Genomic DNA, 25,642 nt, shown 5'->3' on the forward strand with positions numbered 1-25,642 from the left:
AAAGGCAATTTCTAACATGTTTTGATCCTGGTAGTTGATCTTTCAAAGAGACAATTGTTTTTAGGGTAAGAAAGTAAGCAAGTGTTCATTAATATAGAGCATTTTCAGGCACAAAGTGCAACACAAAGCACTTGACAGAAATTAAGACAAACATTTTTTTTAAATAAAATCCATAAGTTACATTAGTTCATTGGTCAGATTTAACCAGCTGAAATGTCCATGCACAATGATCTCTTGATGTGAACAACACACAGCATGGTGTAATTTAACAGACCAACGCGGTAGCCTTGCTGGGCGTCTAGAGAGCTCTGGAAACACAGATCAGTCTGAAGTCATGAGTGAGATCTGAGTGCAGGAGATTGCATATCAGCAGCTGGCTGGACTTTTGATAGCAACTAGAACTCTCATGGTACTTTGCTACCAGCCTAGAGTTCCTCAGCAGTCATACACTAAGTAGCTAGCATGGCAGGAGCAGCGTGACTCGCCTCCGTACCTGTAACCTAGCAACTCCATACCTACGTATGGGTACCATACATGGATCCTTTAATTGTTCTGTAAAGACCTCCATCAACATCAATTAGCCTTACTGCTAACACAACACAACAAAACGCAGGTGCTATGTAAACGGTTCTGGCTGCCACAGAAACTACAAACAATTGCTTCTATTGATAACGATGATTTCACAGATGACACATAATTTGATGGGTTTGTGCATGGAATACACTTCCATTAAACTGTTATGCAGTTGCTGAGCAACCCTTCCCACAACATGGCATGATGATATTACAGGGAGTGCCACTAAGGATAATTCTTTAATAAAGTCACGGTGGGGTACTTATGGCAGCAAAGATGTGGGGTCGTGGTAGTGTAGTGGTTAAGGAGCTGGGCTAGTGTGCAGTAGCCTGAAGTTGTGGGTTCAATTCCCGGCTTCCACTTTTGTGGCCTTGAGCAAAGCACTTAACACCAAGTTGCTCCCGAGACAATGTAATTCCTTGTAATATAGTTGACACTATGGATAACGGTGTCTGCTTAATGAATTTATGGGATGGCACTTCTTTTTTTCCCCCAATGTGGAATATGAAGGCAATTTCGAATGTCAATATTTGTGGGGCAAATGCGCTTACAAAAACTCTTCGCCTCCCCCCTCCAGCCAGCTGACCCATATCCAGGAGTCCCAAAGGGCGTGCAAGGTCCTTAGGTTCTGGCAGTTGTCTCCCAGCTCTCAGGATCCCAGACTCGTTGGCCGGCCGTCAGTCAGCCTGCCACAATCACCTTTTGTCCTCCAGCGCCATGGGCATTTTGCCTGGGAATGCATGAGGCGTCACAAAGTTCCCCGCAATCCAGATTTGCACAACGCTCTGAAATACCGTGTCTGTCTTTGTACTATCCGTGGGTGGAGTGTGGATCGTCTCTAGCCAGTTTAACCGCCATGGCTATAGGTGCTGGTGAGAGAGGCTACCTTAAGAACCAACCCTACATTATCTACCCTTTCCTCCATGCCTTTTTGGCAAATAATCTGGGATGTTGCCAAACCTACCAGCCCTGAGCCCTGTCTGCATCACACTCCACAGAGGTGTTTGCTGACTCCTCTGGATCTTGCGTGTGTAGGAGGTAATGTCGGGGAGGGGCAAGCAGACTCCTGCCTCTGGCTGTATTTGTATTGCTTAACCAAAGATGATTCACTAAAATGTATCATTAGCTAAATTAGCATTGGTTTAGCCTGTAGAAAAACTGAGACTTTTGTGAATCATATGAATCAAAATTAAGTTTGTGTTGGCACCTCGAGCTAACACAAAGAAAAACACACAGGGCATTTTCCCCACCACAACAGTGCCGTCACATGATGCCATTTAACCACACCAGTCAACACATTGCATAAACAATACTGTGAGAAACACTTGTAGCAATTTGCTTATAAAAGGACATAGCACAGAATGCCAAGCAACAAGTTCTTCAACCATTCCCAAGGAAAGTCTTCAGTCTTCACCCACATTTCAGATCACTCTATATATTGAAATTTACATTAAGCTTGGTTCCTTTACCTTCATTTCCTCTACAGAAGATTAACACTACAGGTAGTAAATTTAAAGCAAGCCTCTCATCACAAAAAACATGACATTTAAAGAGACGCTCCCCTCCCATAAAGCCTTGTGGCTGACCACTTGCATCTGAAAAAATTAAGAGGACATGACAGACAGTCTCCAAGTGATTATTCCTATTGACATGTGCAATGAGCAGCATCTCGTGGTTGTGCGGTGTCTTATCTGTGGTTGCTCATGGTTCTACAGCAGAACATGACTTTCTCTCCCTCAACCTATGTAATAGTGTCAATACTAATTGCGGAGAATTCTTTGACATGAAGTCAAAGTAGCCTAAAATCCTTCTCACTGCACATGACAGACAGATGAGATCCAAAAGATTACAGCTTCCTGTTTTTGTGTCTTCTTCTTAAATTTGAGAAATAGGCTGGTTCACATAAAGATGCAGAATGAGGTAGTTGATCAATGTAGTTACATAGAATTTTCCTAATGATAGTCTGATATTGGCCCTTATCTAAGTTTCTGAAAGCAGCTTCAGGCAAACATGGCCGAACATTCCGCATGGAACACTAAACCAGAGACGGTTGATAAAGTTAACTATAGAATCTTTGACTAAACCTCTGTGGACCATTCTACTTCCTCCAGCAAGTTAAATGGTATTTCGCTGACAGAATCATATGCACACTCAAGGGCAGGACCAGGAATATCCTACATAAAACTATACAAAAACAGTGAAATAAATTTTGTTGATTTGTCAGATCTGTTGAAACAAGTCTTGATTGCTACTCCCTCTTAAATTTGGCCTGAGAAACTGAAACTAATCTGAAGCCCAGCCTTACCTCTTAACCCAGATCAAGCAGCCTGAGTGCCAGATCAGCACATCCTCCTCCAAGGGTGGAATAGTAATTTTGCTGAGGTAACTGCCCATAATAATGGCAGCTCCCAAAAAATGACCCTTAAAAAATCTCCATAGTTTGTCTGTTCAGACTTCCAAATGTCCCCTGGTTTGACTTGTTTCAGACCATACAGATTATATAATCTCCTCCATTCAAAGGGTTCAGTTCACAAGTGTGGCATGCTCCTGTGCTTTCAGAGACACCAAGCTCACCCTGGCTTGTCAGGGAGACTGTGCATAATTAGCTCCCCATCTCTCTCCATCTCTTTACCCATCGTCCAGTGTTGCTCTCAATTTTCTGACACAGGGTACTACTTCTTGACGGTCACTTTTTAGACCCCCTCCACCCTTGACTTCCTCTACTTCACAACCCTCGTCTCATACTCCTCTCCGCTTGCGCGTCGTGCCTAACAACACCCCTTAGCTGTTCTAAAATCAGTGTAACCTGCAGCCTCTCGGGGCTTATTGCTTAAATATACAATCAAGTTTGACCTCTCTTTCACTCTCAAGCCATTTTTCCTTCAACACTGCCCCTCACCCCATCTCTCTCTAGACTCCGGTGCTTTCGTCATCATGACCGTATTAGAAAATTGTTCCATCAAAGTCAAGTACAAACAGTGTGGATAGGCCTGATTTTCCACAGTATTTTCAGTGGTTTTATTTTTTTTTTCAACTGAGTGACTCTGCAGCCAATTGGATTTTTATGCCTTAATGAATTAGATTCACAGTATCAATGCCTGCTTCATGGGTATTCTGCAGAGTTCTTGTGGGGCTAATGCTTGATATCTGCTGCATGCCATCTTCTTGTGGATCATTGATTAGGATTGTGATGGTGTTACATCACTGCATGAGTTACTGTTTAGACGCACCAGAAGGCTGTTGCCAAAATAACGATAACCCAAACAAAAGGTTATGCAGTGTTTAGACAACTAAAACTACAAGGATAAATGTTCAATGGCATTACCAGTCTCAAACATTGCTACTCTTTGATCGACACCTAAATCAATCTTAAAGAAAAACTCAGGCGAATTTTTCACAAAGACTTCAGTTTCTTATGGTCATCAAGTACTGTCAGTACGATTTTTTAAAATCATGCCCCCAGAGTGTAGCACTGTATCTGCATGGCTGCTCTAGCTATTTGCTGCAGCAACTCAAGCTAGATAGCACCCATTTTGTGCAGGGTTTTTTTCACCCCGTACCAGCCATACTGTGCTGTACAGTACCGTACCGGTGACCTCAAGAAACAGAGACCTATGTGGAGTTTTCCTTTAACTGTCGTCTTCATGTCTGACATGAAGGCTTGAACTGATTTAAAAGCCAGCAAACAATAATATGACCTGTGCTCGAGTTAAAATGAGAGATTTTGATGTTCACCAAATACGCTTATCTACTTGCTGACCAAGCAGCAGCTAAAAGTCCTGTAGAGGGGAGCTACAGTTGGGTCTAAATTGCTGCAAATTTCTCATTTGAAGACCAACGGCTGGCTAGGGGACCAAACTGGCCTAAAGAGCCCTCTTTGGTATCGGACTCATCTCCATCTAAATGAGCAACCCTGACAGCCATCCACTGGTTGCTCATTTGTGAGTCAGGAGAGAGAGAGATGAGCACGGGTGTACAATCTGACCTGAGGATGGTGTAGCCTAAGCACAGATCAACAAAAATCTTATGACTGAACAGGAACTGGAGCTGAAGAGGCTGAAGAGGAACTGAAGGGATGAAGAGTGCGGAATTTTTTTGTACTTCTGCTTGCCTGGCTATTTTTAAAGCCAGTGCAAGTGGTTACTTGAACAATAATACTGCAACCATATTTCAAGTAGAGAGAGCATATGGCTCCCTGTGCTACTAGTCATGACATCTTGCCCGAGACTAACAGTATGGTTTAGAATAGAGCTGACATTCAGTTGCAGCCTTGGCTACAGCTCATTATTAAAGGTCATAAAATGCCATGGAGACATAAGCACAATAACTGACAAAATAAATGACACTGGACTTGATATCACCCATCACTGAATCAGCACAATTTGTATTTCCAAGGAGTCTTTGGAGAAGTTTCAATATTTAAATACCGTTTCTATAAAGCCATTCAATGCCAGACACAAAACAGACTCCACCATTTGCAGTCTCATTTTTTATTTGTTATCCATAGGCAAGCACATGGTAGTTGTACTCCACACCATTTCAGCTGACTTAAATAATAATTGAAAAAAGAGTCAGTCTCTGAGGGTTATGCATGAGGGGAATAGAAAAAAAAAAAAAAAAAAACATAAAATGCTTTGCCCCTTCACCTGTGTTTGATGCTTAAACAGCCATTTGTTAAAGCCTGCTCTGCTAAGAGCACTCTCATTCAAAGGCTGGGACACGTAGTGCATTGAAATGGCATTAAACAGGAAGGTGGAGACTCTATGCTGAACCCTCCATAGTGCTGCAAGTGCATTTCGGATGAGCCAGAGTAATGAGCTTATCTAAACCACAATGTTTTCATCTCCTTCCCGGCCCAAATTACATAAGTACACATCCCCACTGTGTTTATCTCTGCTCATTTGTTGTTATCCCCTGATAAGCGCCTTCCTCTTGTTCATAATACTTTTATGTGCAATGGAATGAACAGTTTAAATGAAGGTCATTAGGCTGCCACCAGGTAAACACACAGCCATCATACATGCCTTGAGCACAGCCTAATTCTTATGGAAAATAAATTACAACTATATCTTTTAGTAATTAAAAATATACTTCCCTCTACTTTTCTTATGCCAATAGAGAACAAAATGTGGAAAACACGTCTAAATATTGTAGCCAATCACTATTGTGTGGCTGTGTTCTCATCAATTCAAGCAGATATTGTTTACCTCGATACAGTCCATTAAACAAAGTGCTCTACTGAGCAATAAACATTTCAGGAATCATTAAACATTTAGGTTAAGTATTAGCCACACTTGCACTCTTCAAACTTCACATTGGTTTTTAACTGTGCCAAGTCACAGACACACTGAAGTTACTTCACGATTACAAGCCTGATAAAGACCTCATGAGAGGGTGCTCCAGGCTATAGGACAGAAGCTTGCGATACAATTCATCGCAACTTAAAGTCAAATTGCAATGGCTGAGGGGACTGATGAAAACTGGTAGGCTAATATTGCCTGTCTTGGACAGAATAACATGCAAGGTGCAGGTTCATACTATCCAACAGCACACCAGCAACTAGTACTTGCTAAACACAGCAGTATCATAGTAGAAGTACTACTAGTGGTAATGATGTTATTTAAGGGGTATTATGTGCCAATATTATAATATGTGATAAAGAATAGATGTGATAAAAAGGGTTGGCCTTGCAGACACTTGCAGTGGTACTACCGACATGGCTGGCTTAATCAGGTCAATCTCAGATACCTTAACTCACAATAGAAGTGAGAGGCGTTTCATCCCAGGTTATTTTTTGCTAACCTAATGTGCTGCTCCATAGCCTAATGTTAGGATAAAGTAAAGCATAGCCTAGATTATAAAGTCATTTGCAAATCACATTTAAAAGACAGATCAATTAAATATCAGCCAATTTACAATTGCATCATGTTTGACAACTGACTTGGACAAATAGCTTGCATGATGTTCTTGTCAAACAACAATGTGGCAAATAAGACATTTGAGCTGCTGCCTAAATAGGTAAGGACATCTACACTGTCCATTTTCGTCCTGCTTATGTTCATTTCAATTATTCTGAAGACATTTTCACTATATGCAACAACAAATTATAAAATTATAATGACGGCTTACAGACTCAATACAGCCTAAATGGTCATGGCACACAGTTTCGTTTAAAACGGCCAGCAAATGTCATAAGCACACATACACACACACGGGTACACAGTGTTGCGCGAGTTTGGTCACAAGCGGCCCGCGGTCGCCCGATATTTTAATCAACCCGACCGCAACTTGGACCGCGAATATTAATTAGGACAAAATTATACCAGACCCGCGATCCGACCCGCTTATTTACAAAATGTGTGCTTTTGGTTATAGCCTGCATGCAGTGTGACAGTAGGCCATTTCTGTAAAACAAACTAATTTATTTGCGAAACTTTATGCAGTAGAACTACACGCAGTAGGCATGCAGGACATAATGTTTGCGCAGGAGAGAGAATGAGAATAAGAGCGCAAGCACGCACGCAACCACCAAGGATTAGAACATAAGATTTGAAGGCCATGGACATACATCTTTCTTTCGAAAACAGAAATGGTGAGGCAAGGTAGGCAAGAGAGATACATTGCTGGTCAAAACGTTAGCGTAAGAACTAGTTTATGAATGAAGCACAAAGCTTTACTAAAGCACATCCACTGATTAAAGTCACAAACACAACGAACTAATAACTTTTATGCATGCGCGAACCTATAGCCTACCGGTAGATATGGCTGTGTAGCCTAGTCTGTGCCATAACATTTATTCCTGCAGGCTGCCCGTTTTGGCTGTCATACTTTTAAATGGCTTCGCAAGAAGTAGGCCTACATACACCATAACCTGTACTACTGTCATCTTCTTTAAGAACTTTTCCCAATATTTCCCATAGCCTATAGGCCTATCGCTTTTCCTGAAGGGGTGTCTTTATTATTTTAACTCGCGTCTTCTGCTTCTTTACTATTGACTTTACTGTATTGATGCTTTACTGTATTGATGCTAGCCTTTTCGTGATATTTTAAGTAGGCCTATTTGTAGAAAATATATATTTAATTAATTTTAACTGACCCGCCCGCAAATGACCCGAATATCATTAAAATATTTTGTTTATGACTCATAACCGCGGGTGACCTGCAAGCTTACAAGGGGGGTTGCAGGTAGCGTTGCGACTTTTTGGACTTGAATCATGTTTTGGCCTACAAACCTTTTAAAATATCGAAAACGGATCATTGATCAGGGGGAAAAAATATCATGGATCAGGAAAAAAATATTTTCCTCGGCCCTCCCCCCCAGGCCAAAAAAATTCTCCTGGGCCTTCCCCTAAGGCTTAAAAAATTATCTTAGGCCCTCCCCCCCGGTAAATATCGTACAGTCCCTTAGCCTAAATGTTGAAACTGCTGTTCATGGGTTTCATGAGCAGGTCCCTTTACACAGGTGTATTAATCAAGCACCATGCAGTCTGCATTTATAATCAATGTGCATGATTGTATACACCTGTGGAAAGGGACCTGATGAAACCCATGAATACAACGACTCATAGCCATCTCTTTTTCTAGATATACAACGTTCACGTAGCCTTTCTACATTTGAATAGGCCTACCACCTTCCATCACTAAAAACCTAGATGAGACCAAAAGGCAGCGGTATGCTAGATCACATATTCAATTTGCGTATACCTGCATCTCAACCTAACTCGAAGACTGTGGATTCCAGTTGCTCCTATGCCTATTCAGACAATAGCTGTGGCTGTGTACAAAGCTACCAGAGCACCCCCTGTTCCCCCGGAGTAAAGCAACGTTCATGTCAACAAAATTATTCACTTCGCAATGATGCCTACAAATGTTCCATAACTTCGCCTATTGCTTGAGTGGGCGTGGATGCACGCCAGATCATTGCCAAATCCGTGCCATTAGGTAGCTCCGACAACCCACCTGTAATTTGTCTTAATGATAGCATTAAATCGGCTAACGTTAGAGGTAAGGTTAAAGATGTGCTATGCTCCCCAGCACAAAGAACATCTCACAAAAGATCAAAGATAGAACGTTAGCGTACATTAGACCAATCTCAGGTGTGGTTAATGGACTCTAAGAAAATTACGTTAACGTTACTGGCAAGGGTGAAATAAAGAAACAACTTACCTTGCCTCGAGTGATCTCGGACGCCCCAGTTAATACAGTTAACTTGCAATTTTAACTTCCTTGGTGCGCTGACTAGCTGTCTTGGAGACCTGGTTGAGGTAAACAGCTTCTTTGCCAGCCAGCAGTCGCTAGCTAGCTCAGTAAGCTAGCTAACGTTGTCTATTTAAGTGGCATTATGGCAGGTTTTACATGAGCTGCAGTGCAAACGGTGGCTACTTCCTGGCACCATGGATTCAGCTCTGAGACAAAATCGGACATTTGAGTCTCACCTAAAGAGAACAGACAACATTGTGAGCTGGAGGCGTTAAACAAGTCCCGGCAGCCTGGGCTTAAGTAGCTGCTAACGTTAAGTGAACAGCAAAAAAACAGAAGCAGTGAGTAGGCTAACTTAACAGCTATCGTGAGCTAGTTGGCTACCTAACGTCACCTTTCCGTCTACCTTGTAGCACTGCTACTTTAGAGATGCGTTTGTTATTAACCACTAGCCTGCTGACTGCCTAGCTTCCAAATCAGAAGGCTAACAAAAACACATGCACTGTTTTGAAAGACTATTTTCAAACGCTAGGTTTTAGTCTGTGAGAAAGGCGTCGCTCGCCTGTTACTTACAGTTACAACTGTTACTTGTGTAAATGTGAAATCGGAGAATCTGATGCATTTACCTAACCCTTGAAATCCTGCACACGGGAGAATCAGCTGTTAGGTGCGACGCACTGGAAAGACGCCATTTGTGTGAGATTGCTGTTGCAGGAGACTGAGTGCATTTTTCAGAGGCTAGAAAATCGCTAATAAAAATACCGACTACGCCACTTGGTGGCCAAGAGGTGTATTTAAATATATATATATATTTAAATACATAGGTTGTCAAAATGTTCACACACACCATAACAATATATTTACTTATTTATTTCCCAGTGTGCATAATGCACAGAATCATTTATGCACTTTAATAACACTGTATGCATAACAACGCAATATAATTAGGCTATCTGATAAATTAAAAGTGAATAAAACACAAATTACAGAGATGTATTTACAAAAATATTTAGGCTATGCACTTTAATAACACTGTATGCATAACAACGCCAAAACAATATAATTCGGCTATCTGATAAATTAAAAGTGAATAAAACACAAATTACAGAGATGTATTTACAAAAATACAAAAATATTTAGGCTATGCACTTTAGTAACACTGTATGCATAGCAATGCGAAAACAATATAATTAGGCTATCTGATAAATTAAAAGTGAATAAAACACAAATTACACAGAGATGTATTTACAAAAATAAAAATGTGTACATACAAAAAAATGTGTACAAAAATAGAATTATCATTTTGAATATGACAAGCTTAACAAAACCACAGTAACATAAACCTAGGCAACACAAAGCAAGTCTAGTTTTCTTGGTAACACGGAGTCACCACTCGAGATTCATATCAGCTTTACTCCACATATATTTCCCTCCCCTCTTCAGGAACATCTTCTCATCAAATCCACTGAACTGGATAGCCTCTTCAACTCCTACATCCAGAATAGATTTAGAAGGGTCTTTCCGCCCTTCTCGGCAATCTAGGAACCGCATCTGTAACAAGGAAATTAAGTAATGGAAATGTCAACATCTCAATGTTTATATCAGTTCAAGGACAAAATTGTTCTGCCCAAAGGGAACGGGTTTCTATTTCTTTGTCTCCAGGCCAGCAAGTGACATTCATTATTTGGCACCTTATCTGAGAAAACTGGTGTATCACAGTTTGCCACCTGATCTCATGGATGACCCACTGGCACATAGGCTTTCACTCTGTCATCCTCTCATCTCTGCAAATGAGACTGCTAAGACCATCACAAATATTAACAGCCAGTTGACTCTGTACTTTTCCATTTAGTAGGCTAATTTCTCATCTTTCTATGTTCTACTCTGGGTGTGCTTCTGAGCTTCTTTGGTTCCTATTTTCATGTTTTTTTTTTTATTTGACTATGTTGCCTTTCATTTGCTGATCCGTATTTCAAACACAGTAGGCCTACCCTTCTCATGTGGTCTTTTCTACTTGTAAGTGGCTGGAAATTAACTAAAATGAATATGACCTGATCCAAATATATATATATAATGAATATGACCCTTGATCCCCCTCATTTGGGGCAGCCGTGGCCTGGTTAGCACACTGGACTTGTAACCGGAGGGTTTCCAGTTCGAGCCCCGACCAGTGGGCCGCGGCTGAAGTGCCCTTGAGCAAGGCACCTAACCCCTCACTGCTCCCCGAGCGCCGCTCACTGTGCCGGGATTAGTGTGTGCTTCACCTCACTGTGTGTTCACTGTGTGCTGTTTGTGTTTCACTAATTCACCGATTGGGTTAAATGCAGAGACCAAATTTCCCTCACGGGATCAAAAAAGTATATATACTTATATAAATTATTTTATTCCTGTAGATGTGTCTCACCTCAGGTCTTTATGCAAGACCAGTGCTGGTCCAGGGAAAGAGTACTTTAAATACAAATATTATATTGTGCATGTGTTTCTTACAGCACACTCTTCTGAGTTCCAGGCTTATTGCCAACCACAACCTCAGTAATCAAGCTGGCACTGGCTGTATACAGCTGGCTCATTTGAAAATGGAAACCTGGAGGGCAGCAGGTGTTCTGACAGTACCCTCCTGAGAGAGTGGTGTCTCGACCCTCTACAACAAGGTTGTCCAGTGGGTATGGAAATATGCATACAGTACGGAACATACAGTACAGAAGTAGTAGCCTACATCTCTTTGCATTCAGAACAAGAAATAGACTATTTACACTGCTCTACAGTAAGATTTTCAAAATAATAAAACATTTATTCTACATGTATTATATGTATAAAGTATATTTTCCAAATGTACTCTTCATTATATATATTTGTAATTATACAATTCATTTACTGCTAATTGCACCAGTGTAGAAATGTCTGACCCTTTGGACACCCAGTGAAGAATGCTTGGTATACATTATGAATGCTATTCCCTCAGACCTTTTTCATTCTGAAGTACTCAATGATAATGTCAACCTGAAATTCAGGTCCTGAATGGCACCAAATATCAATCAGAATAAATATTTACTGAACAGATCAATATTTCATATAACCTGACATGGCTGTATGCATAGCATATCAATATGCACTCTAATGCAAACTCAGCAGTTGGATTCACTTACATATTCATCCAGAATCAGGTAGGAATCTCGCATCTAAAAGAAGAAAAAATGGATTTAGGGGGGCAAAGCTATGTACTGTAGAGTATTTTGAGCAGGCTTGTACAACCGTAAGCTCTCTTTTCCTCACTGACTGCTGCATATTCATTTTGTAGAATGGCATAGCTTGCACTTTCTTGAACTATGGTATGTAACTATGTGTCTTGTATACATTTAATCAATCCAAAAGAATTAACTTAAAATATATGGTCTATATCACCCCAGCACAATGTACATACCTTTTCGTTGGATTCTGGAACCAGGCATTTGATGCTGCTGTGACGGTTAAGGAAGTCCTGAAATTGTTGGTCACTGATAACAAATCGTTCTGCTTCTCGAAGGCTGTTTTCTCCCGCATTTTCCCCGTCAATCAACAAGCACTGAAACACCTTGTAGAGAGAAAATAAGAATGACCTATTAGGTAGGCCTACATGGGTGTTTATTGGGCATTAAAAGTGGTTCTAGAAAGTATACTGTATATAAATATGCAAATGGTATGTTTTCCAGGTGATGTACGAGACTGTAGTCTAAAGAGAGGACTTGATCATGTATATTTGTATAAAATGGAAAATGAAAACATCTTTACCTTCCAACGCACAGGGTTGAGCTGGGTGATGTTTTCAGTCATATCCTCATCAATGTTAAAAGTGTTGATGACTGAGTTGAGCTTGAAAGCCACCTTATAGTCTTGACACCACTCCCGTATTTTGAACAGGTTGTCAATGTGGCTTTTCTGGCCCTGGGCGCGGCCAATGACTTGGTTGGTGTCCTCATCAAAGCTGTCACAGGAGATGGCAAGAATGTCCAGGTACTTTCCTTAAACAGACAATTACTTTGATCACATTCCTGCGACAAATCAGAGGGGCTTGCATGTATGCAACCACCATGAAATTGATGAAAGGTTAGAACTATTTGAGAAGAATAAACCTAAAGCAAATTAGACACCAAGTGACACTTTTATGCATAGATTTGTCATGTGCTGCCCCCTGCAGGTATGTGCAGAAAGCACCTTACCATATTTCTTGAACCATCTTTCCTTGATCATGCTGCCATTGCTCACAATGCTGACACTGGGAAGTTGAAGCTCCTCTTTGCAGTACCGCACCATCTCACCCAAAAAATCGCCCCTCTCATGCAAGAAAGGCTCTCCGCCAGAAAAGTTTATTTTCTCCATCCCTGAGGGAAAATATAACGTATTGATAAGCAGCCTATTTGCGCATTACGCTACTTTATTCGGCACCTCAGACACATTTGCTCTAAAAATCTAGGTAATATTTTTCTAAATGAAAATATGACTGACAAAACATTTCACCTGCTTCCTTTAGAAGATGCAATCCCCTCTTTGCCTCTTCAATTGGCAGGACAAAAGACGTTTTCGCTGTATGAAAGCAAAACCCGCACTTGTAATTGCATTTCCTTGTGAAGTGATAATTGACACTTGTTGGCGTGGTGACATCTTTCGGTGTCCTTTCAGCATGATTTCTTTCATTTTTTACACTCTCATTTACGCCTGTTCTAGACGGCACTTGCTTGTCCATCCAGAAACACACTTTCTTCAAAATACTGCCAAAGATGCCATGGACGCTGCTGATGCAAAGTTTTAAAAGCATCTTTACAAATGCGAGATGAGTTATTAGCAACATGATGAACTTGAAGAGCTTTAAAATCTATGTGCATTCAAGTCTGGTAGATGCTGAACTGCAGGCTCGAACATCCTTTTATACACAGCAGCATGGTTTCTGTTTACAAACTATGAAATCGAAACACGTTTCTGAATGACAGGTCAGCTGATTTACACTTAAGCCTACTGCGGAGTCATTTATCTAATTGTCCATTATCTCTGATGTAGAGGTTCTAAACCTGTTAGGGCTATAAAGCACAACACTTATGGCTTGATTATGATTTATGGCAAACATTATGGGGTATATATAGGCCTACAGTATTACCAGGGTTTTTTATTCTCATGCACATATTTTTTTTTTTTATTGTGACACATTTGGGGCTACATAGCTGCCTGTATATTTACAAGTTAAGGACATGAACCCAATTCGTCTATACATGCTGAGTTAGCAGCCTTGCTTAAGTTTCGTTTTCGAGTCCCGTGCAGTGTCTGGCCTAGGGTGCGAGTTTCGATTACAGTTTGGCATCATAAAATACGATCTGCATTCTGCAGGAGCCAAGATATACTTCCCACGCATGTCAAATTGGACAATGGAGTTTTTGGACTTGAGTGACAGCGGAGTCCTGTCTATTTCGCCTTGCATAGCAGATAGCCTACCCGAAGGAAGGAATTACAACTACGCGGACATGGGAATGTCTATTCATTTCTAGCTGCTGAACTAGTTGAGCATCATTTTATACACCGCTGCAGCGTTTCTGTTCTCCAACTCAATTAACACCAAAATCGAAACACAATTTTGACAAAGACCGACAAGCTGATTTACAGTAGACCCTATAGCCTGCTGAGTCATGACGTCCGCTTGTCTTTCTCTGAAGTACCCGATAGATGCATACAATTAGTCCCTATAGACACCTCTTACAGTGCGTTGGAATTGGACTGAAAAAGTCGATTAAAAATGAATATCATTAGGCTACAAAAATATTACTATTGTTGGTGTAGCTACTATTATGTTACAAAATGTATTGTTGGTGCAGCCTAGCTACTATTATGCTGCCCGTAGGCTATTTAAATAAGGACATGAACCCAATTTGTCCAGAAGTGCCGAGTGAGCCCAAGTAGCCTAGCTACTTTCGCTTTACCCCCTAGCTCTTCCTTTCCTTAGGTTTCGTTTTAGAGTCCAATATCATTCCTACTGAAAGTTTCGATTACAGTTTGGCATCATAAAACACGGTCTGCAGGAGCCAACTTCCAACACGATGGCTAAACGCACGATGTCCCATATTGGACAGTGGTGTTCCCGAATTTTTGGAGTCGAGTGTGATAAGACGCTTCCTGTCTATTTCGCCTTGCGCATGGATAGGCAGATGGACCCGAGAGGAAAGGAACTAAAAGAACTATTCGGAGATAGGAAGGTCTACTCATTTCACGTCCACTGCAAAGACAGAGTTCAGAGATCGAAATTGTATGAGCATCTCCAAAACAAACTGTCATCGATTCCCTCAACCGATTGCACTATTATGGAAATGTCATCATTCTTGCCCAGTGTACAGCAATCGGTCATCAAAGGATTTCTTTTAAAACTCAACAATGATAGCCCCATCACAGAAAAGGTGGTTGAAAAACTTCTACAAGTGGACACACTGTTTATCTGTTCTTATGTTCAAGAAAGAGATGAGATCTGGCAGCAACACTTGTCTCAGACTGAAGGCTCAGAAATGTCTACAAGGTACTGCGTCATGTCAACAGGAGCACCGGTGCTTCATCCCTCAGTTCTAAATATAATGAACAACGACGTTTTTTACAGCTTCGAAGACGCGTATAAAGTTTTGGTGGAGGTGAGATGATTGATTTCCATTTGGTTATGGCTTCATTTTCCCAGCTAGCTAAACAAAGCCAGGTAGCTCTTAGAGGTTTACCAATGAAACGTAACAAGGTTTGTCACTAAACATAGCCTACTTGGGCTACCCCTCTGTGGATTTTAGATGGTGTGATGTAAACAGAGAAATGTCTCACCCTAGTGGACGGAACAGGAGTAACACGAGAGACAGTTAGGCTGGTCCTTTCCATTTTTTCATTGGCTGGCAGAGGGGTGATTAAGGCTTTCTTAAAAGAAACCCATGAATGACATATCATCTGGAACGCTAAATGGCTATTCAACTAAAATAAAAACTGTGGAGTCGTACTGAATCATTTGACTTTTGGAGTCGTACTGAATGATTTGACTTGCTCTGTGTGCAGTGTAGGGACATCATTCCTGAGTCAAAGGCAGTTCTGGATCTAGTGGATCAGCGAATGCATCCCAGTGAGAGTGGGAAGTTCCCAGTAATTGTCATTGAAGGACTTGATGCCACAGGTACATGGCCACTATTGCTAATTCTCCATTCAATAGCACTAGTCTGTTTCTTTAGCTTAAACATTTAAATGATTGCATTGTCCGCTTCATATAAGGAGTCATTTTAGCTAGAAGTAAGTCATCAAACAATTTGTTTTTCTTTTCAACACTTAATGAGTTTCTTCAGTGTTTGGAGCACAGATGATTTTTGTTCTTGGTTTGTTCAGGTAAAACAACGCTGACAGAGTCTTTGAAGGAGACCGTGAATGCTGCGCTACTCAAGTCCCCTCCCCAGAGCCTGGCTCCACTGAGACCGCGCTTTGACTGCGAGCCCCCCCTTATCCGCAGAGCCTTCTATGCCCTGGGGAACTACATTACAGCTGGGCAGATAGCCAGGGAGTCATCAAAGGCTCCTGTCATTGTAGACAGGTAAGAAAATGTGTATATTTATGAGCAGTATAATGCAGTTATAAGGACTGACAGGAACAAGGAATAGCGTATGTTGCATTGAATCAACAATTAGATTCGAATGACATTGCCAGCTAGGCTGTCAAGGTCACAGGTGAACAAACATTGGTTCCTTTATCAGTGCACAAATGATTCTTTAAATGAGGAGAGCTTATGTGATTATTAGATAACAGAGCTCCTGAGCAGTGGTGTCTATGTGCCAGCCACATAGTGATGCAGCCAGTATTGATTCACCTCGGGGGCCTCCTGTCGCTTGCCATGTTGTCTACTCTCAGGTACTGGCACAGTACGGCGGCGTATGCCATCGCTACAGCTGTGGGCGGAGGCGTGGGAAACCTGCCAGCCAGCGGGTCGGAGGTGTACCGCTGGCCCGAGGACCTGCTGCGGCCCAGCCTGGTCCTGCTGCTGACCGTCAACCCCAAGGAGAGGCAGCGGCGGCTGCGGGGCAGGGGCCTGGACCAGACCCGTGAGGAGGCCGAGCTGGAGGCCAACCACCTGTTCCGCAAGAAGTAGGTTGAACCTGCACAGAACACACAGCAACCACAGAGGCAGCTACTCATGTCTGTATACACACACACACACACACACACATTCATAACAGACACATAGACACACATGCATACAGCACAACACTGCACAACACAAACCCCATTCCAGCCACTCATAAGGGAGTCCCTTTAGCACAAGTAATTATCAATTACATTCTCAGGAGGAGGCATGGAATGGGTGAAAGAAGACATGATTAGTTGCCTTGTCTGTGTGGCCCCATTAAACTGGTCAGAGTCAAGTGCTGCCTGTGGTCACTTTAGCGCTTAATTTAGGTCTCTTCCATTGGATGCTGGTGAACAGACAATCTAGCAGTGATCTGGAAGCACACACTGGCCTGCTTAACACCTGGCCCTGGGCCAGTGCAGATGTTTAAAAAACAAAATTATGACCCAATATCATAGCCTGGGAAATATGCGAGGCAAACATCCAGGTTGTTTGTACATGTTTTTCTGTCACTATCTGGAAGTGATTTGAGAAAGATTTACTGTCAACAGCTAACTCTTTTACTAGCCCTGTTCCCAGCGCAGGGAAATGAACTAAATATGCCACGTTTGTAATTATGGCACAGTTGTTGGTAACACATGCCACTCTTTCTTTTGCCGGCAGAGTGGAGGAAGCGTACAAGAGGATTGAGGACCCAGCCTGCGTCATCGTGGATGCCAGTCCCACTCCAGACAAAGTGCTCCAGCAAGTGTTGCTTTTAATGAAGAACAAATGCCACTTGTAAACAAGCTCGTTCGCTCCCTCTTCTCCGCCTCTCTCACTTCTCACTGCCTCATCCAAGGAGGAGCCTGTTCCACTCAGCTCCACTAGGTGCCAGTGTAGTGTTGTGGAAACGCCCTTGGATTCCAGCAGACGCCCCAGCTCTGAGAGGAGGGTGCTCACACACACAGCAGGGGTGCAGGCATGGCAGGGGGCCAGAGCCGGAGCGCGCCCATCAGGACCAAGTATCGGGACGTGTCACAACATGTTCGGCTCTTCCACAGCTGCACTGATGAGATCGAGGGAAGAAGGGGGGGTTATTATGGACGCTGGTATTTTCTGTCAGCAGCGATCCACAGTGTGACCCTCTGACTGTTCACAGGGATGCAGTGTTCAACAGCGCCTTATTCCTAAACCACAGGAAACTAAAGGGCTCAAGCTCTGTGTTCATCAATCACTTATATTACATTTAAGCAGAGGAGCCTGCAGAGGTTAGCACTGTACTCTTTCTTCCAGGCACTGAGGACAAGAACTCAGCCTAAGAGCTATGGTAGCCATTTGGCGATTTCGAGCCAGCGCTGGGCACGTAATTATTTAGGCCATAGCAGTCGGTCTGGCCAGTGTTTTGATGATTGATACATTTATAGAGTTATGTTTGTCTGTTTTCCTTCCATAAGTTCCAGCACTTGTTAAATAGTAGATGATGTGAATGATTTTTTAAACCATTGCTTACAAAAATAAACATGCCAATGGTAAGACCTTTTTATCATTTCTCCACTTCTTATTTTTAGAGTTCACAAACACGATCATCACTGTATAATGGTGCAATAATAATAATAACACACTTGTGCACTTTCAAAAATACACCCTACTGGACTCCAGCTAATTCACATATTCATCCTCATCCGTTCCAGCCCAACACACACCAACACTTACACACACGCATGCACAGTCTCACAACAGACCTCATGATTGTGTAACGCATAACTCATTTATATGGTGGCTACTGTGGTAGTGCTGGTGACGGCAAGATTAATTAGACGTTTTACTAATTATGAGCTTGGCAAGGATGTGGGCTGGAGAAGACGGAGTGACCCATCTCCTTACACTGATGCATCAGCAGAGGGGAGAGCAGAGAGAGGACCTTATTCATATGGCAATTAATGGAGAACTGTAGATCACTGTCATCCCGCTTTCCCCATTACTGCACTCTCAGATGGACTCCTCAGGCAATTAGCACAATTCTTTTATTTCTCAACTCCATGCCACGGTATGTTAAAAATGTCTTTTACGTGTTCATATGCAGAGATTATATATCGTGCTGCAGTTCAGGAAAAAAGAGGGGGGGGGGGGGGGCATATACTCCACATGCGTCTGTACGGCCGGATTGAGTTGCACGGGCCCAGACCAAATTCCAGAATGTTCTGATGTCCCGATCAATATGCTCTAAATCCTCTGAGGTCACGCATGCATGCAGATCAAATTCCATCTGATTACTGTAAGATATATATAAAAAAACTTTCTTGCTTTTGAGGACTCCACTCACTAGTAACTGTATTGTACAGAACTTTACCACTTGTTTCTCACAGGCATTATTTTAAAGTCCACTGTGACTTACACAGTAGCGCTTTCTCCTGTGCAAGGGTTTATGTGCCTGAGAAACAAGGAAACATGCCAATATCTGCTTTTATACAGTTCAAGGCGATGTAATGCAAGCCCAAGGCAGGTCTCTGAGTTGTAAGGACTATGATGTCAAACACACATTTAGTCCTAAATTGTATAGTCCTGTATGTTTTGGCTTGAAACAGCTATGAAAATACAGTATAATGTGAATTGATGCAATGCAGCATGCCCCCAGGTACCAAACAGCTGAGCTTCCATAGTATAAATCACAAATCCACTATAGATTGCCAAACCATATATAACGCATACAAAGTTCACACATAACCCTGCCATTCCATTCGAGCTCATTTTGAGTTTCTGCACCGTAACAAGCTTGTAATTGCATATTAAAACATTGTACTTACATCATTAAATGTGTCCTATTAAAATGTCCCATTATATATAAGCTTTGAAGAGAATAAGCACATGTAATGCAGTGGGGATGATGCAATGAGGCCTCTTTGAACTTAATTATCTGTGCAGGAGTTGGAGTGCTTCGGCTGAGCCAGTAACACAGGCATCACTTCAGACAAAAACATTTTGACATTGATGAAATGGATTGTTGATCACTCACTAATTGTACTTGATTGAAGTAGATTCGCATATGTTCAGCTGTTGTGTGAGAGTGTGAGTTTGTGTTGTTTGTGTGTGTGTGTGTGTGTGTGTGTCTGCGTCTGCGCCTGTGTGTTTTGCTGTTTATGTATGAAGTGGCGGATAGAACTGATCAATGAAATCTGCTTACTATAGGTCAACCACAAGAGTGGTTAATAACCATCCTTATAGTATAACCAAGCTCTAAACTTTAATACGCAGTACTTTCAAGTATCATCTTCCAGTAAAGAATCAATATTTACTATGTCTAGGAGTGGGTAAATAAGTGAAAGTGTATACGTTCCCTCACAGCATGGACTCTGATATAAAGTGGATGAGAGAGCAGGAAAGGAAAGATGGTGGCTCACATGTTGGGCAAAAGCATGCAGGTCAGCAGGTTCAGGTGAAGAAGCTACTGTATTCTCCTCAGTGGTAGCCTTGGTGCACAGGGGCGCGCACTGGCCACTTCAATATTTCATTAACACAACAAAGAACATGATCTTGAAATAATTAAAGATCCAGGAGGGATGCTAGCACGCCGAAGCTAAGGTCCCCTCCTAAGTAATAGATCAAATGAAAGCGGTCCCTCGGAACATGAATTATAAGTATGGAGGGATGAAAGAGGGGGGAGACACATGGGCGCGCGTCTGTGAGTGTGTCTGTGTACACAGTAGTGGGGGTCATGCTGAAAGCCCTGGCACACACACACTTCCACGGGGCTTGTGTGAGCTGCCAGCCTAAAGCATTTCTTTGAGGGAGGCACCAGGAACTGTGTATGGTGGTCATGGTGCTGGTTAGTCTGAGAGGCAGGGTTTGAAGGAGGGAGGGAAGTTAGTGAGTGTGTGTGTATCTCTGTGTCTCTCTCTCTCTGTGTGTGTGTGTGTGTCTCTCTCTCTCTGTGCTTCTGTCTCTCTGTGTGTGTGTGTGTCTCTCTCTCTCTGTGCTTCTGTCTCTCTCTGTGTGTGTGTGTGTGTTTACTAGACTCTGTGGTACCCTCTCTGCTCCGCCTAGTAGTCTCCAGCAGCTGGTGGGCAGGCCTGGCCGTGGCACAGCCTCCGCACAGTGGGGAAGATGGCAGCTGCTGGGGATCCTATCATCTTTGTGGGGGAATGTCTCTCCCCAAGAAAAAAAAAAAAGAAAAAAAACAAAGGCAAAAAAGGGCATGCTTGTATCAGTAGATGTGTGTGCGTGTGTGTGTTTCAGAGGCCATTAGAGAAAAGAACAAGAATTGTAGAGAGAGACAAAAGAAAGTAATTTTTTCATTAGTTCCAATTGTCCCTATCCTTTGCAGACTGCACCTGTTGGAAACATGAGGTCACACATACTGTTTCGTTTGCTCTGAGCAGATGTGTGAGTTTATATCCAACAATTGAAATGGCTGTGGTGGATTAATGCTTAGCACCGACTTTTAGTGCCTTTAAGTGTATATTCTTTCCTCCTTTAATAGAGGGGCACCAGATACTCCATCTCCTGGTAACACGCATGCTACAGCGCTTTTTAAAAAGGCCAAAACCACACTGGCTGTCCCTGGCGGCAGTTGGAGATTTTACACCAGGAATTGTTAAATATTTAAACATGGTGAGAGATCTCATTAAAAACTCCACTACACCAACCAACCCTCTCCCCAGGATCAATGTCTTCCCCCCTCACCTCCTCTCTCTGTCTCTATCTCTCTCTCTCTCTCTCTAGTCATAACTCAGCCAAGTGTGACACAACACTTATTGTCTCAAGCCTCCATGTCACACCATAAGCTCAATATATCATCATTTTCCGTGAAATGAGGCAGACCTCAGGTTTTAAAATCGTCATATATAGGAGTGATGGAGCTCTGGGACACAGAGTAACACCAATGACTGCTCAACCAGACTAATAATTCCAAAGTGTAAAACAAGAAGTGGAATAAATAAATGGATGGATGAATACATACATAAATAAATAAATAAACAAACAACACGGAGAACAAACTTTGGCTCTCTTGAGTGCTTCCTCACTCCAAAATCCTGCCAATTAATTCAGTGTATTGTTAGGCCTCTTCTATTTTTAGCCGGGTTGCCCTCTCAAATAAATTGATTTCCTGTGGTGAGCTGGAATGTTCCTTCTGCGCTGAATTTTCCCCCCCCTCACATACCGTCCTCCTTCCCCAAAGGAATAAATCAAAGACCAGGCTGCCAAGCACTCTGCAGCTGTGTGTATCTTTTTATACTTGAAAATGGTTTATTTTTGTTTTAGTGCCATTAATGCTCGGGCATGTTGTAAACTTCATCAGTGTCAAGTGCAACCAGACAACAGAGAGGGCATTGCGTGTCTGTCCCAAATCCTCCCTCTAGAAAACTTGTACATGTATGCGTGTGAGAGTGTGTGTATGTGTCGCAGTTTGTTTTGCTTACCGTGGTCTGTCACAGAATTGATGGCAAGGTCAAAACAAACCATGCTTCTCGGATAGAGCGAAAATATCACAGACATCTTCTGCTACCCATAAATAAAAGCAGAGCAACTTGATCCTGTATTCTTGTTGCAATTGTCGTCATGAGAGAAATGTTACTTTGATGCATGCAACCCAACAGGGATACAATGTGGTTGGAGGTGGGGGGGGGGGGGGGGGGGTAAGACTCCCTGCTTTGCAGCTGGAGAGAGGAAAAATTACAAGCAGACTCTGAGAAAGAGCTTTACAAACCATGAAGAATATGAATCACTAAGTAGAACAAATGTTTGTTCGCCTTCTGTTAGGGCCACTTTGAAAACTAGACAAGAGAAAGACATGGACACATTCATCAAAGCCCTTTCTGTAATTACCTCACAGACACCTCAGACATACCACCGATGACAAAGAAAACAAAATCACCACCACTACCACCACCAACCCTCATGCTTATCAACAGCACACCCATTTTACAATGCAAGTAAATCTTTCATGACCACATTCTTCTTCCAAGTGACCGCAGAGTTTGTGAGGACCACATTTCCAGTCTCGACTCCTCGCTGCACGCTGCGTTGTCACTGGCTCCTGAGAAGCTGTTGGAGCAAAAAGCCCTGGGGTTAAGGAGAGGGGAAAGAAACGAGCGTCTCGATTCTAGTGCCTTATCTGGCCTAAGCCGCGTGAATCCCCCTACACCCATTTAGTGTGCGCGCCATGAGGTGCTCCCACACAAGGCTCTGGCCCTTTCTCCTGATTTGCAGTCCTCTCTCGACTCCCGCTGAAATATTGGGTTTATGACTGTTCATCTCAATAATCAGCTGGGCGCAGCCTCCAGCCTCCACAGTGACAGCCTCACAGGAAAGCCGGCTCAGCTTGCATGCTTTCAGCAGATTTTCCTTTCCCCTCTCCCATAGGCACCTGAGAGTTAGATCCTGTGTGTGTCTCTGTGGGTGTATTTCTCTCTCTCTCTCTCTGTCTCTCCCTCTCTCTCCCCCTCTCTCTCTGTAGAATACCTTGCTGAAATGTCCCCTAGAGCTCAACATGTCTCCACTGCTCACACGATGTGTCAGGCTTTCGGCTGGAAATACCAATCAGAGATTGCCTCTGAAAAACACTTCCAAAAATGCCCTTTTTGTGGAGCATGAAATGGCTTTTTTCCCCCTTTTAACGTATATCATTGGAGAAAATTATATACGTTATGTATGATATAAGTGATGACAGAATTTGAGCACAGAGTCATATTCCAAGATAAAAAAATAAAAAAGGCCCATCTACTTTCATGCATGTCAAAATGTTCGACTGACAGGCATCTCCCTGATGTGTCCAAACGATCATAGCACAGAAGATTATGATTTCATCTAAGCTCTCTACCTTGAATAAAGACCTGCCTTCTCAGCGTGAGCTTGTGTGTCTCCCAGGTATCACTCTGGATGGAAGCATGATGTGTGCTTAGAGACAACTCTCGAAGAGGCTCTGTCAACACTGACAGAATTTTGACAGACTTTCAAAAAGAGACAAAAAAAAACCCCGTTATAAATAAGTTATAAATATAAAAACTTCTCCAAGTTTATGCCACAAAATATTTTATTTATTAATTTAGAAATTCCCTCATTTCATGTCTTACCTATCATAAGAGGCATGTAAAAGTGAGCCTTGATCCCAAGGTGAGGGTTTTATACAGCCGTCAAGTCAAACCTTCTGACAGAGGCGTAACCTTTAGGGACAAGGCCCACAAAAAGAAGCGGGATAAGATTACCACGCTCTCTAGTCAACAGGTTACGAGCCACAGTCGAGCGAAAAGCCATAACTCAGGTATCGCGGTCAATGTCGATAACATCCCCCTGCTCACTCGCTCTGAAAGTAAAGGGTCTGCGAAACGGGAAAAACAAAACAAATCGTAAAAATAAAATCGACACGGCCGTGCCATGGGTGGAGGTGGAGCATGACGCCATCGGCATCACGTCCGACGTCAATTATCCCCACTGCGTTCTGTCACACAGACCCTCTCTATTCCAGCACTGGCCACAGTGGGTCTTCCTCCCTCTCTCTCTCTCTCTCTCTCTCTCTCTCTCTCTCTTAGAACCTGACACTGCACTCTGGGCCCACAGACAGCGACATGTGAGCTCGTGAAAGTGTCAGCGAGGCCGAGGCGGCCAAAAGGGAGTGGATTTACAGCCGGCCACTGCGAGCGAGAAGCAGACAGATCGCTGGAGGAGGAGGAGGAGGAGGAGGAGGAGGACTGCGTTGTGGTGCAGCGCCTCCAGCATCCTTCACTCTGACCTTCAGCTCCTCCAGCGGACGAGCTTGTCCCAGAACTTTCGGAGCAGGCGGGCGCGCTCCGTTAACACCGACAGCTGGGGAAATCATCCAGGGAAAAGCAAAGGAGTGCAGAAAAGACACTGATGAGAGATAGAACTGCCACCTACTCCATCCTGCACTGCCCGTTTCACTAGAATGTAGCTAATGCATGCTTTGCATCACTGACTGGAGAATATGTATGCAATGTTGAGATTTGACAGTGTAATATGTAGTCACTGAATCTAACATTGTGGGGAAGAACTTAGATACATCAAATTACATTTCATGTCATGCATATTATGCATATGTAAAATGTCAATCTACTCTAGTGGTAAATTATATTTCCACGAGGGTACTAGTCCTCTGCACTAACCAACCAGAAACTGAGCAGAGTTCCTCTATGCCGTTATTTCTCATATATTTCAAAGTATCCCATCAACATTGTGTGTCGCTGAAGTACTGTGCTTTGTAAAATGTGGCGTGTCAGCTTTAAACTGGCATGAGCCTGTGCAATAGTGTTGCATGTAATCCAGTTCAGTGGAGCTGGCAGGCACTGATATTACAGGATGTGGCTGGCTGTCTCTCTCCTCAAGGAGTGACTCATCTCATGCGGGCGGGTTACTTTAGACGCTCAGGGTCTCCACAAAGTCTGCATGGCCCAGCATACAGTAATCAGATAAGATAATGCTGAGGGAGCAGAGAGTGTGTGCAAGCATGTGTGTGTGTGTGTACTATGCACCACTCATTGGGATAGTGTGTGTGTGTGTATGTGTGTCTCAATGCCCCCCAGTGACACCTCAGCATTTAGAGTGCATTTGGGCCGGATACACACAGCGGATGTTTATATCCCCGCACAGGCACAGTGGATCATTCAGGCAAATTATCGGAACCATTTAATTGGCCAGGAACTGGGCCTCACTGGCGGTTCACAGGGAGGCTAGCGGTCGCGCAGATTTCAGCGGCTCATATTTCACTGCAGTCTGCTGACTGTCTGCCTGGCAACCTGACACGAGTGCTCAGCCTACTCCTCTTCTTCTTGCTGTTTTTCC

The 25,642-nt window shown here is 42.8% G+C and overlaps 3 protein-coding genes across 3 annotated transcripts in view; 1 reads left to right on the forward strand and 2 right to left on the reverse strand.

Annotated features, from left to right (window-relative positions):
• The window catches only part of rnf144aa (ring finger protein 144aa), a 34,745-nt gene extending 25,261 nt beyond the window's left edge, over positions 1 to 9,484 (reverse strand). Inside the window, exons 1-2 of the mRNA XM_076299510.1 lie at positions 9,399 to 9,484; positions 8,740 to 9,008 (exon numbers count right to left, since the gene is read on the reverse strand). The gene's annotated coding sequence lies outside the window, so the exon portion shown is untranslated. The remainder of the gene's footprint in view (positions 1 to 8,739; positions 9,009 to 9,398) is intronic.
• Positions 9,485 to 9,621: 137 nt separating this feature from the next.
• On the reverse strand, positions 9,622 to 13,708 carry rsad2 (radical S-adenosyl methionine domain containing 2). The gene is made up of 6 exons (XM_076299514.1): positions 13,267 to 13,708; positions 12,969 to 13,130; positions 12,541 to 12,770; positions 12,194 to 12,343; positions 11,919 to 11,951; positions 9,622 to 10,323 (listed from the first exon to the last, which is right to left on the reverse strand). Exons 1-6 carry the CDS (start codon positions 13,595 to 13,597, stop codon positions 10,159 to 10,161), a joined length of 1,071 nt encoding a protein of 356 aa, XP_076155629.1. The 5' UTR covers positions 13,598 to 13,708; the 3' UTR covers positions 9,622 to 10,158.
• Positions 13,709 to 14,568: 860 nt separating this feature from the next.
• cmpk2 (cytidine monophosphate (UMP-CMP) kinase 2, mitochondrial) lies at positions 14,569 to 18,384 on the forward strand. Its single transcript, XM_076299513.1, has 5 exons — positions 14,569 to 15,410; positions 15,814 to 15,928; positions 16,135 to 16,336; positions 16,651 to 16,884; positions 17,531 to 18,384. Exons 1-5 carry the CDS (start codon positions 14,832 to 14,834, stop codon positions 17,649 to 17,651), a joined length of 1,251 nt encoding a protein of 416 aa, XP_076155628.1. The 5' UTR covers positions 14,569 to 14,831; the 3' UTR covers positions 17,652 to 18,384.
• The last annotated feature ends 7,258 nt before the right edge of the window (positions 18,385 to 25,642 follow it).

Source organism: Alosa pseudoharengus, unplaced genomic scaffold, assembly GCF_046254945.1.
Source record: "Alosa pseudoharengus isolate Yale_2024_CS ecotype anadromous, Long Island Sound unplaced genomic scaffold, YU_APseudo_1.1 YU_APseudo_1.1_scf_22, whole genome shotgun sequence".
Taxonomy (NCBI): Eukaryota; Metazoa; Chordata; class Actinopteri; order Clupeiformes; family Clupeidae; genus Alosa; species Alosa pseudoharengus.

What these genes read in the sequence shown, in the direction of transcription:
- rsad2 (XM_076299514.1), bottom strand. Translation starts at nt 13,597, where the DNA reads ATGTTGCTAATAACTCATCTCGCATTTGTAAAGATGCTTTTAAAACTT. An exon ending in AAGATGGTTCAAGAAATATG is followed by an intron (nt 12,771 to 12,968) that starts GTAAGGTGCTTT and finishes TGTCTGTTTAAG; the next exon opens with GAAAGTACCTGGACATTCTT. An exon ending in TTCCAGAATCCAACGAAAAG is followed by an intron (nt 11,952 to 12,193) that starts GTATGTACATTG and finishes TTCTTCTTTTAG; the next exon opens with ATGCGAGATTCCTACCTGAT.
- cmpk2 (XM_076299513.1), top strand. Translation starts at nt 14,832, where the DNA reads ATGGCTAAACGCACGATGTCCCATATTGGACAGTGGTGTTCCCGAATT. An exon ending in TGAAGGACTTGATGCCACAG is followed by an intron (nt 15,929 to 16,134) that starts GTACATGGCCAC and finishes TGGTTTGTTCAG; the next exon opens with GTAAAACAACGCTGACAGAG. An exon ending in GCTCCTGTCATTGTAGACAG is followed by an intron (nt 16,337 to 16,650) that starts GTAAGAAAATGT and finishes GTCTACTCTCAG; the next exon opens with GTACTGGCACAGTACGGCGG.